At 37.1% G+C, this 12,695-nt stretch overlaps 2 protein-coding genes across 2 annotated transcripts; one reads left to right on the top strand and one right to left on the bottom strand.

Moving 5' to 3' along the window:
- The first annotated feature begins 1,552 nt into the window (after window positions 1-1,552).
- Window positions 1,553-8,663, top strand: orc2 (origin recognition complex, subunit 2). The gene is made up of 17 exons (XM_046858241.1): window positions 1,553-1,775; window positions 1,927-2,032; window positions 2,758-2,913; window positions 3,396-3,482; window positions 4,030-4,122; window positions 4,222-4,253; window positions 4,347-4,404; window positions 4,635-4,825; window positions 4,963-5,061; window positions 5,170-5,279; window positions 5,428-5,560; window positions 6,211-6,307; window positions 6,450-6,596; window positions 6,716-6,887; window positions 7,731-7,792; window positions 7,951-8,069; window positions 8,280-8,663. Exons 2-17 carry the CDS (start codon window positions 1,936-1,938, stop codon window positions 8,361-8,363), a joined length of 1,737 nt encoding a protein of 578 aa, XP_046714197.1. The 5' UTR covers window positions 1,553-1,775; window positions 1,927-1,935; the 3' UTR covers window positions 8,364-8,663.
- Window positions 8,649-12,672, bottom strand: cfap410 (cilia and flagella associated protein 410). Its single transcript, XM_046858242.1, has 7 exons — window positions 12,466-12,672; window positions 12,194-12,212; window positions 12,036-12,082; window positions 11,711-11,940; window positions 11,287-11,434; window positions 10,250-10,337; window positions 8,649-10,068 (listed from the first exon to the last, which is right to left on the bottom strand). The coding sequence occupies exons 1-7, from the start codon at window positions 12,540-12,542 to the stop codon at window positions 9,931-9,933; spliced, it is 747 nt and encodes a 248-aa protein (XP_046714198.1). The 5' UTR covers window positions 12,543-12,672; the 3' UTR covers window positions 8,649-9,930.
- Between the last annotated feature and the right edge of the window lie 23 nt (window positions 12,673-12,695).

The raw sequence follows: 12,695 nt of genomic DNA, 5'->3' as shown, positions 1-12,695 counted from the left end.
ACTAGAGAGTTACAGCCATCACATTGTAAAGGCCAAATTCAGACTCTGCAGTGGTGCTTCCTACACAGTTTTTGACAACCTGGTCTAATTAATCTTCTGCAGGCTCGGGCCAGACAGGTTAGCCTTTGTTGTAAAACTTCTATGGCATTTAGAACCAGTGCAAAAAAAAAAAAAAACAACACAAAAAACTATGTAATAAAATGCATATATCATTCAAAATTAAGTGAAAGCAAATATATATTTTCATTTGGACCACACATTTTTAGTCTTCTAATTCTAAAAGGCTGAATGTTCTGGTTAGTGATGATGACATTTTATGAGTGACTACTGTACCGCTCTGAGTAGAGAATCGTAGCTATATTTATTGCTCAAGTCATTTAGGAGCTCAGCTATATTAACAATTTATGAATATATGCAGTCATATAGTTAAGGCCAAAATTTGTGGACTTCTGATTGGAAAATTGTTAGTTCAGATCCCAGCACTGCAAAGATGCCATCACTGGGCCCTTAAGCAAAGTCCTTAATTACCAAATGCTGTGTAAATCAAACAGTTTGCTCTGGATGAAAGTATCCGCTAAATTACATAAATGATCCTGCAATAGGCTCTGTGTCCACTGTGGCCATAGTAAAGTTGAAGAAAATGGCCAGCTTATTTTAATAATTAGAAATTAATTACAAATGATTGCTTTTCTAGCAACATGTAAGTTATTGGCTCATCAGTAAAGTTAAATACAGCCAAATAAATGGAATATATTAATATTTAATGTCTTTAAAACGTCTCTACCAGGTGAAATTGTTAAAACAATTGTGCCAACGTGGTATTTAAAAACAACAGCAAGCCATATGGTAGTTTTAACCTTTTACCCTTTTTCATTATTAGGTGTTTCTGACATGCATGAAATATATTTTTGTGGTACACAGCCCAGTCAGTATATTGGAAGAGGTGCTAATTGTGTGATTAGAATCAGCACACTTAAAGCAGCAATAAACACAACCTATCTTGTTCTTTAGGGGTGATTTTTTAAAGATTAATACATTGGCCAAAAGAACAAATAGCCAAGGTTTGAAGTGGTGGCACGGTGTAGAGGGTCATGAAGCGGCCATACGTGAATTACATGCTACTTTTTTTTAAAAATAAAAAACAGTGATGAACGGGCTATGCCACAATTATAGGAAAGAACCTGAGAATTCTAGGATAATGATGGATAAAGAAATGTTTGGAAATGTTAACAAAAAAGGTGGGCGTTACACACATAGCTGAAGAGGGTATATCAAGACTGTGTGTTGATTGTGTTTTTGGTACTTTCATGGAACTGTCTGGCTTTATTTCTGCTGAATAAAGTCTTCTTCATTGACACCACAACACTGGATCCTGAACGCGATCCTAAAGTTTATTGCCATTTCAACTTTGTTCAACTATTGATAATAATTAGCCTCTGTAGCTAATAAAAAGCAGAAAATGTGGACTTGGTGAATGTTTTCACAAATAGACTACAATCTGAGATCCCTTTGATCTCTTACTCATTTCTTCCTTCAAACACCGGTTACTGAACTGACGTCGCTTCCGGTCACGTGGCCTAAACCTTCTTCGGTTGGCGCGGAAAGTTTCACGCTTGCTGATGAACTGTCACTGTTCTTTAGAAACGTGCAGCCCTTTAACACGGAGTTGTTTCTTCATTGAAAATTAGTGGTAAAGATTACTTGACAGTCGAAAGCTAGTGCGTAGAAGAGTCTCGAATCCGCTGAATGAATTTGACATTTTTCTTCCTCTCCGGGTGAGCTCGCGCACTTCCTAGCTCATTACTATAGAAACATAGCTTTCTGGCTAACGGGGGCTGCTGTTACCCATGCATTACCAGCAATGTAGAAATCAAAATCCACAATGTCGTTTTTCGAGCATCACGAAACGCTTTATTCCACTTTCAGGTGACCACCATGAGCCCACAGAAGCGCCCGGTGGAGCCAGGAGCTTTAGAGCTGCGGTTTGTGGGAGATAATGATGTTCTGGATCACATTGTGGAAAAACATCAAGGTATGGAGAGGGACCAACCAAACAAGCGTCCAATTTTACTTTTTGATTTTGTACACATCCAAAAAATATTTTGTATTTCATGTATTTACGTAACATTTATTTAACAATGTCAGTTATATTGAATGTAGTGTAATAGCTGTCACAGAGGCAGGACATAACAGCTGACATAAGAATACCGTGAGTACCAAATAAAGCAGGAACAGTTTTATATATCCTTTCCTTTATTCAGTCATTCATTGCGCTGTAGTCGTTGCTGGTCAGGGTTGAGGTAGATTCAGACCCTAACCAAGGAACATCTTGTATCATAACATCAAGGAAGGAATACACCCTTGATGGGACACCATTGCCATTTATCGCAGGCCGCCACACACAGTCACAGCTAGGTGAAATTTAGCATTACCTTCTGTCGTGTATTTCTTTAGGAAATACATGAACACGGTGAAAACATACAAGACATAAAAAATGGATTGTAAACTCATGGTTCAACATGCTGGAAGATTGTACCACTTCCAAATCTCCAAATAGTAAAATAAATGTCTCTTATCAGAGGGTGATGTAATCAAAGGCTGTCTTTCAGAAATAACACCAAATAAACACAACACAGCAGTTGTTACTCCAGAAAAACAAACAACACTCTGTTCTTTGGGCTTCTACATAGTATATATGCTTTGACAATGGAGTTTTGAGTAGAAGTATTACCTTTATAATCATGAATCTACTTTCAGGTTCAAAAGCCACACAAAATTCAGTCCAAACTCTGGTAAGCCTGAAGAGTCGTAGGAAGCGATCAGCAGGCCTTCATGAAGAAGAGGAAGAAGAGGATGGAGATGGTGTTTTGAATGAGCAAATCTATGTAGAGGCACTAGTCACTGGCACACAAGGTAAGACATTAAAACTAAACAAAGTGCATTAATTATGTAGTACCAGCTTTTATCATACACCCACTCAACATGAAGGGACCGGACTGACACACGCACACCAACAGTAAAGTTTTGTTCTGCACAAAAATAACTGTTTTTGCACTTTGTTTCTGCTGCTAGAATTTAATGTTTACCAGACTAGTCACTGTGTTTAGTCTCCTTGTATTGTGTTGTCCCTCTTTCTTTGCTCTAAATGTTGCACATGTGCACTTTATGTTGTTAGTTTTAAGTTTTGTGTAGTTCAGTGTTCTTTTCTGTTAATTGTCTAATGTAGCAACTTGGTCCAGGGGGAACGTTATTTCATTTCACTGTGTACTGCACTGTATGTGGTTGAAATGACAAAAAAAAGATATTTGACTTGATCGGACACTCTCTGTTGGCCTGTAGTTTGTGTTGCTTAATTTTACTGAGTGTTCATTGTGTATGTTTTGTATTTTGTGCAGATGGAGAAGAGGATGTATCAGCCACTGCAGGAGCCTCAGTGTTCACTTTCCAGACTATTAAACGCTCCAATAAAATGGCACAAGTGGGTACGTGAGTGGAAGGAAATTGTTAGTTGGTCTCAGAATGATCCTGACAGTCTTGATTGAAGCAAATTTTAATCAAGACTTAAACTTTGATGGAATCTGTGGTATAACCAAAGGTAGATATAGTGGAATGTAGAGTGAAGGGAATCTTTACATGAATCCATGAGATATGGATGGATATGGTCATCATTAGTAAATGGGAATTTGAGTTCTTATGAAAGGAAGATGTCCAGTGAACAGCAGTGACTTGTTTTTATCCCCTTCCTTTTGTTTTTGTTTTTATAAAATATATTATTTTATTTTTTGGTGTTAGATCATTTAAAACTTAGTTTTTCATTTTTGGTTGGCAATTTGTTAGTGTACATGTATATCCTGACATACCATGTATCATATCCATTAAATTACATTACATGAATGTACTTGACATTCTCTCTCTCTCTCTCTCTCTCTCTCTCTCTCTCTCTCTCTCTCTCTCTCTCTCTCTCTCTCTCTCTCTCTCTCTCTCTCTCTTTTGCTCTCTTTCTTTTTATTTATTTATTTAAAACTTCAGCATCAGAGTGGGCCCGCACTCCTGGAAAAAGTGTCACATTTAGCACTTCTGATAGTCCACAGGAACCACCCAGCCCTGCCCGTGCATCCAAGAGTGAGCGACCAATTTATTTTAAGATTTCTTTTTCAAACTGTATTACTTTTATCTTTAATATGCAGATTTCTAATGATGTTATATACTTCTCACTTCCAGGGTTGGTGACTGAAAACAAAACTCCTCAAAAAGTAATTGCAACAACAATCTCTTTCAGCTAACATTTTAAAAATAAACATTTTGTATATTATGTAGTTACTTAGTTTTAATTATTGTCTTTTCAGGGGAAGAAAGTACAGTTTGTTTCCACGACCCCACACAGATTAAGAAAGCGAATATCAGGTTTGGTTATAGCATTAAAATAGGATTAGTCGAATATGGAAAAAAGTTGGAGTGCCATCCAAACACTTTTAATACATTTTCCACATTACTTTTACATCAGACTGCTTTCTGTTTTATCTGTTGCATTAATAATTATTAAACGGTAATTAAACTCCAGTTGTTTTAAAATAATTTTCTGGAATTGCATTATCATATTTATGATAACAGCTGGATGTTTTCTTTTTTTTCAGCTCCTAATCTGAAATCAGACAGTGACAGTGATTTCTCCCCATCAAACTCTGAGGAGGAGGAGGATGAGCATGAAGATGAGAAGGAGAAAGGAGAAAAGTCTGAAGCACAGCCAAAAACCCCCAGCAAAACATCTACAGCAGCTTCCGCACTTTATAAGACACCTGCCAAGAAGAGCAAGAAAGCACCTGAGGTAGGATTCTGTTGATGATGTTTGCTCAATAAGGAGACCTGTTAGTGTGGTCAAAATGTATTATCTAATGCATCTCAAATTATTGGTCAAAATGCTAAACATGTTGAACACAGACCTGTAATTGTGTTTTATTCCAGCCCAGCTTGGTGGAGGAATACTTTGAAGCTCACAGCAGTTCGAAGGTCCTCACATCGGACCGAACGCTCCAAAAGCTCCAGACCCCAAAACTAGAACGGGTCAGTTTTGTTCAACTATCTATAATTAATTTAGGTGCTAATGGCTGTATTATTTATGGTACGTGTACAGTATGTGTAATTGATAGACATATCCTGTGTGTTTTGTAGGAAACTCTGCTGCAGTTGCTTGGTGGAAAGCCATCCTGTTATGGAGATGAAATCACTCAGTTGAATAAAAAACATGAAAATAATTTCAATAAATGGATGCTGCAGTTACAGTTGAGTTAAAAATCCAGATGTGTATGTTAGCATGCATTTTAGATTTTGCTTAAGAATTGTTTTTTTTTTATTATTTTTTTTTTTATTCCCCACAACATTCTAATGTGCAAATAACATTTACATGTATTATTATATACATGTAACCAGGATGGGTTTCAACATATTGCTGTATGGCCTGGGCTCGAAGAAGCTTTTACTAGAGAAGTTCCGCACTAAAATGCTGTCTGATTCCATGCACCTGGTAATTAACGGATTTTTCCCAAGCATCACCCTCAAATCAGTAAGTAATAGCTTTTTTAAAACACATCTTGCGTATTTCGGAAAAAATATATTAATCTAGCTGGTCTTAAGCTTGGTTAGACAATGGCTAATGTACAATTATTAGAGTTCACATTGTGATTTCATTTTCAGCTTACAGAATACTGAAGTATATTTATCATTGTAAATACAGAACATCTATATGCAACTATTTATTTAAATATAAAACTAAAACGTGGACAAATTATTTAGCTCCTTATACATTATATTGATATCTAAAATTAAATGTATTGTTTATTATTAGCTAGCTTGGGCAGTTATTACAAAACACACAGTTTTGAACTTATTTGAGGAAAACCAAAGGTGTGTATGTGTTTAGTTTTGTGGGGAAATGCCATATTGATGTGATTGCATTTCAAGGTGATTTGCATTTTAACACACATTCAACACAATTGTCATTTGTAAATGAAAACTTGTATGAAAAGAATGTTAATAAATTTTTACTTTGGCTTATTAAAGATACATGTGATGTGCACTTTGTTTATTGCTCTAAATCTATGAACCCTTAAGGGTTGGGGAATTTTTTAGATTTCTCCATATAAGTACAGATAGAAACTTTGTTTATAACTGATTAAGTAGTAATGAAAAACTGTTGTCATTTCACTTTCACAGATCTTAAATGCCATCACCAGTGAGATGCTGGAGCATGACGGTAGTTTTCGTACTCCAATGGACCAAATCGACTTCATTGTGAAAACCCTTAAAAAAGGTTATCTTTAGATTTATTTTTTTACATGAAAACTCAAATCCACCTTGTTTCTAACTTTTACATGATGCCATTAATTCTTTGTCCATCCATGGTAAAAAGCATCATCATGCTGACTGATCTGTGAACATTGTGTTCTTACAAGACCTGGACAACCACATCTACCTGATCATCCACAACATTGATGGCCCCATGCTACGTGGGGAGAAGAGCCAGCAGGCCCTGGGGCAGCTGGCCTCCATTCCCAACATGCACCTGCTCGCTTCCATTGATCACATCAATGCCCCTCTTGGTCTGTTTTAACACTAACACTATACAATAACTGTACTTTTGATATTGACTTTAATATTTTAAGTATTTTTTTTACTAGATTAGTGGTGGATTTAAAACTTTCAACCTTTGCTTGTTCAGTGTGGGACCACTCGAAGATGTGCATGTTCAACTGGCTTTGGTATGAGACCACTACCTTCCTGCCGTACACAGAAGAGACATCATACGAGAACTCTCTTCTAGTACAGCAGACTGGGGCACTGGCTCTTAGCTCGCTCACACACGTCCTGCGCAGTCTCACACCAAATGCCAGGTACAGCACCAGACACACACACACAGTTATATCCAATACAAGTAAACACGCAACCTTATAGTGAATACTATACATCAGTGGTCCCCCACCCCCAGGCTGTGGACCGGCACCGGTCCGTGGGTCAATTGGTACAGGGCCTCACAGAAAGAATACATAACTTGCATTATTTCCGTTTTATTTATTATCTGATCCTGAACGATGTTTTATTTTGGAAAATTACCGGATTCTCTCCGCCACATCTGTCTATGACTCACTCTTGATGCATGTCATGATGCTTGCCTCGGGCACATGTTACCTCCATCCGCTACCCTCTTAAAGGGGCTGCTCCGGCCGGTAACAATACATTACCGCTAAATTCAAACCCCCAAGCCAGCAAAATGAACAAAAAAACAACACAGTGGATTCATGTTTATTATTATATTTAGAAAATATCAGTTTTTATGCCGGGCGTATCATTTTATTTTGTTGTATTTATCCACCACACCTTAAAGGCTGGTCCGTGAAAATATGGTCTGACGTTAAACCGGTCCCTGGCACAAAAAAAGGTTGGGGACCACTGCAATACAGTATACAGTTATAGTTTGTGATTTTTTCAAGACCGTTTCTTAATGAGACCATGACAGCTACTGCTAATGTCAGCTGGGGTGGCCTGTCTTTTTAGGGATTGTTTACAAATTACATAACTGTGACATTTAAAGTTTAGGTAGAGCAATCCACAAAAGTAGCTGTAAATTTGTATTTATAGTTTGTTCTGTTTTGCATGTAAAACTAGAACTAAACAAGTTGAGACTAGAGATTTAGAAAAGGCAATAATTTCTATTTATTGATTTATACATATTACAGAGGGATCTTCAGACTTTTAGCAGAATTCCAACTGGAGAACAAAGACAATCAGTCATATACAGGTAAAATTACATTTTATCCAAATTTACAGTTCTCTGCGTTCTGATTTTTTATTAAAATATTGAAGCAGTTTCTCAAATGAGCTCTTAAAGTATACGTTTTCATATTTGCTTTGCTAGCTTGACTTTCTATTCACATTTCTGGCTTGATTTGTGTTCAGGTTTGTCTTTTCAAGATTTTTACCAGCGTTGTCGTGAGGCTTTCCTGGTAAACAGTGACATCACACTGAGGACTCAGCTGACAGAATTCAGGGATCATAAGCTGATCCGCACAAAGAAGGTGAATAAGTGCATCCACATGGCATTTGTCCTGAATTTACTGACTGAATGTGCATCTTTGCAGGAAGGGGCATTTGACCTAAATGTATAATTTCTAGTTACCACTTAAACAGTAGGGTTAACTTTTTTCAGAATAATCAATACAAGATAGAATTGTGAGTTTCTTTTCTTTAAAGTAATGTATCTTTTTTTTTTTTTTTGTCTTTTGTAGGGAGCTGATGGAATAGAGTACCTTCTCATTCCTGTGGATGCAGGAACTCTTACAGACTTCCTAGAGAAAGAGGATGTTGAGTAATCAGGGCAGAAAAAAGATTCCAAGTACTGATTTGATAATTGGCCACCAGTCTTTAGACACATTACAGCATTTGTACTGATTACTGTGGATAGGAAACAAAATGCTGGCAGGTCCCCATGCTGCGTATGTGCAGTTTGTTATGGATACAGTGCAGAATGTAATTCCATTCTTCATGCACTGTAGGCATCCAACTGAAGCATGTCAACACTCAAGTACTTCAAGTAATAAATAGTAACTATGTACACTTATGTAAACAGTATGTATTATGTATAGATATCTAATAAATATGATGCATTGCAATTTATTGACAAAAATATGTTCAGTAAATATACATTTAATTCCAGAGTTATTCCTGCACTATCATAATACACATTCAAGAAACTTTCTAATAATCAGATGCTAAAGAAATTCTTGTTTAAAAAAAGACATGAACAGAAATGCTAAATTGACACCAGGAACAGCAAAGCAGCCATGATTTCTTTTTGTTACACTAATCATGCCTGCAAAAAGTAGTGTTTACAGAACATTTCTTTGTGAAACTATTTTAAACCCATCATGGTTCAAGTTTGAGGACACCTGGTCATCACACGTCTCTGTAGGCTACAGCATTGCAGTTTCTCTTCACTGGAACTGAAGGGCCAATGTGGTCTAGCATGACGGTGCCATTGTGCACAAATCCATGGTTTGCCAAGGTTGGAATGAATGTTGGATGCCCTGCACATCTCAACCACACTGAAATTGCAATGCCAATTGCACCCCAGATACTCCTTTTTGGACATTACTCAGGGCTGAATGGGCAAGTTTTGTCAGCCACACTCCAAAATCTAATGAAAAGCCTTCTGAGAGACAGGGGAATTTATATAACAGCAATGGGGCAATCAGATCTGGAATAGGATGTTCAACAAGAGCATCAGGGTGTGATGCCCAGGTGTTCATAAACTTTTAGCCATGTAGTGCAGCTATACATATACATTGGGGACAAATTAAAGGAGTAACTGGTTACTCTACCATGCTGTGCAGGCATTTCATTATTTATATTGCTCTGGTTTGGTTTCACTTGACCTCTTTTAACTGATCACTTTTTATTTTATGTTGAAACATTTCTCTATTAAGGGGAGTGGACTTTTTCAGGATAACTCCACCACCATTAACAGGTAATAAAGGCTCACCGGACAGTTTATTTGGAACAAAAAATAATTTGATAACATGCTATGGCTGTCACTCATAATATTTCAAACCATTTGAACACCTATGGAAGACCTTTTAATGAATTTAGTGAGACTCGGGGTTAGTCTCCACTTCATTCATTGTAACACTGGTTGACAGAATCACTTTATTTATTCTGCCACGCTGAGGCTGTTTGTTTATGATTAATTGATTATTATCCTTATTAAAGCACTTAGTGTTTTTTTTTTTTGTCATTTAACCATCACCTGTATTTGTTGCTAAGCAGGGAGATTATTTTTGGTCTGGCAACAATGTCTTAACATGAACCTGGATTATTGTTTAGCAAAAAGCTACTTTTATGTTGCTGGTCATTCTGCATGCAGTAGTGATTAGCTTTTATTCAGTGTTGAGCAATTGGCATTTTCTCCTTCTGTCTACTGCGAGCTCTGAGTTTGTTCTCTGTGGCACACTGGACGGTTTTTAGCTCCTCAGCATCCAGGTCCTTCAGCAGGAGCAGCACAGCTTCCAGAGTGTGACTCTTAAACACACACACACACACACACACACACACACATTTGAAACTACACTGAAATAATTAATACATGTTGATTGTGCCTCAATTCTAACACTATACAGGAAAACTGCATACCTGATGATAATAATACCCCAAGTGAGATTTATAATAGTCAAATTAGATAAAATGTTCTTTGTATACTGACCCTTTTCTTCAGGGAGGAACCAGCTTCTCGTGAAGATGAAAATTTCTCTTTAGGCAATGGTTTTATTCCAGAGTAAGCATGGATTTTACTGAGAACAATACAAAAAAAAAAAAAAAAAACAGACTCAGGATTTTTCACTAATAATATACTGGAAGCAAATTAACTTGTGCCTGGTCTAAAGGATTGCCATTAAACATGACTTAGAGCCCATGACCTATTAATTATAATAAAATACTCTCACAAAACACACATTCATGCAATTTTGCAATAATACAAAAGTAACGCATTGTTCATGACCGAGGTCAGTGGAGAATGGCCAAACTGCTTCAAGCTGAGAGAAATAGTGAACAGAAATTAATGCCAGAATGCACAACAAATTGAACCTTAAAACTGGACAACAGAAGAAAATGCCAGGTTCCACTTCTGTCAGCCAAAAACAATGCAGCCTGTTCTTATGAATCTTTCTGCTGAGACAAACAGATTGTAGGGTCATTGAATATGATGTCAACACTTGTCCCTACGCATTATTAGTCTAAAGTTACTAGTGGGTGTTGTATTATTAAATTAAGTATATTAATTAGAGGTTGTATAAAACAATCTGTTGACACTGTATTTATGCTTTTATTTTGGAGTTTATACATGTGTAAGAGCACAGGAATAACTATGCCTTACAATATTTTCAAAAGATCACCTATTTATTTGAAGGCCCCAGCAAAACCTTTAAAAGTGCCAAGTAGATAGATATATATATATATATAGAGAGAGAGAGAGAGAGAGAGAGAGAGAGAGAGAGAGAGAGCAGCAATGAATAAGACAGAGATCTAAGTCCCTTTATGTGTTGGCAACAAACTCAAGAGTTGCAATATCCATGTAAAAAAAACCAAAACGGTATGGGTTTTCCTGACCAGGGTGGTATTATATCTAGTAGCTATTGTTTCTCTTCCCCCCCCCCCCCCCCCCCACTATTTTCTATTATCTTGACTTTGTCTTTTCCATTTTCAAAAAAAAAAGAAATGTATATAGCGGTATAAACTTACTTCCTCTCATCCACACTGTAATTGAGAGAGTCGTACTCGGAGTCTGCCTCAGTGAGACCATTCAATGAACTGGCTGTGGCAGGACCTGCAGGTGTGATCACTTCTTCACCTTCTTCCAAAGCAAGTGCAATTTCTTCTTCTGTCACAACTAAACAAAAGAGGTGCCACTGAAGGAAAGGGTCATGTCAAACAAAACCTCATCACTGTAAGTTCTTATTTCTCATTAACCATTTGAAAATTGTGAATATCTCATTCAGGGCATATGGCAATGGTTACAGAGGAGATTACATTTTAGCTTAATCATGATGTTTTAGTCTATGTCTATGCAGAATACGCACTATTTTATCCAAAAATAAGCACAAAAGATATGCAAGTGAAATATATGCATCTGTTAAAGCTTCTATTGTGCTTCATTCTTACCCACCCTGGCTGTCTAGTTTTTGCAGACCAGGAAGGGCCCTCAACACAGACAAACGGTATTTCACTGGGTCTGTGCCACAGCATGGGTTCTCTGCCAGCCACAGAACTTTGAGAGAGGTGAGGTGTTTAAGATGGCTCAGCTCCGAGAGACTCTGGATGTCGTTCTGTCTCAGGTACAGCTCAGTCAGATTGTGACAGTTGGCGATGTGCTCCAGAGAGGATATATTATTGGCACTGAAAACGAGATGTCTGTTAAAAATCTACTCATTTGAAATAATAATAATTGAAGAGATAGAGAGATGAGCATGCAGGGCTACAGCAAATCCTACCTTAATGTTAAAACTTCAACATTGGAAATTTCACAGAATATTGAGATCTGAGGATGAATATCAACATAAAATAATTTCATTAAGCAGATAAAGAATTAAAAATAATATTTATAAAAACGAGTTACCTTGAAAACAACAACAACAAAAGAAACACTTACATCTGTCAGGTTGCAGCCCCTGAAACACAAATATGTTGAGGAACAAAATGTAATTATAGACTTAAGGTATAAAAATGTACCAGAAAAAGGTGTAAAGCAATAATTTCTCTCTATTCAGCCTGAAAGATCTTTACGAAATAAAACACAATTTTGGCTCTATCTTCAGACTGGGTGCTGATGCTGAACTTGCTCTGTAAGCTAGCTAGCCTGTGTTAGCTACCCAGCTAGTGAAATAAATACAGTACAAACTGACTAAATCAAGCACAACATACCAGCAATTCAACTTTTTAACGCTTTCAAGGTCCGACGCTTTGGCCCGAGAGAGAACAAGTTTCCGAGTTAATTTCATTTTGAAGTTGCACCGTTTTCGGCTCAAATGTCAATGTATAACTCCTAAATACAAATAAGCTTCCTTGGTAGCCATCACATCACTTAGCGTTACAGTCAAACAAGCGACATTGCGCATGCGCTTGTAATCTTGACGACTACGATAACCATATAC

This window comes from Silurus meridionalis, chromosome 9, assembly GCF_014805685.1.
Source record: "Silurus meridionalis isolate SWU-2019-XX chromosome 9, ASM1480568v1, whole genome shotgun sequence".
NCBI classification, from domain to species: Eukaryota; Metazoa; Chordata; class Actinopteri; order Siluriformes; family Siluridae; genus Silurus; species Silurus meridionalis.
This window is presented reverse-complemented; position numbering and strand designations above follow the sequence as displayed.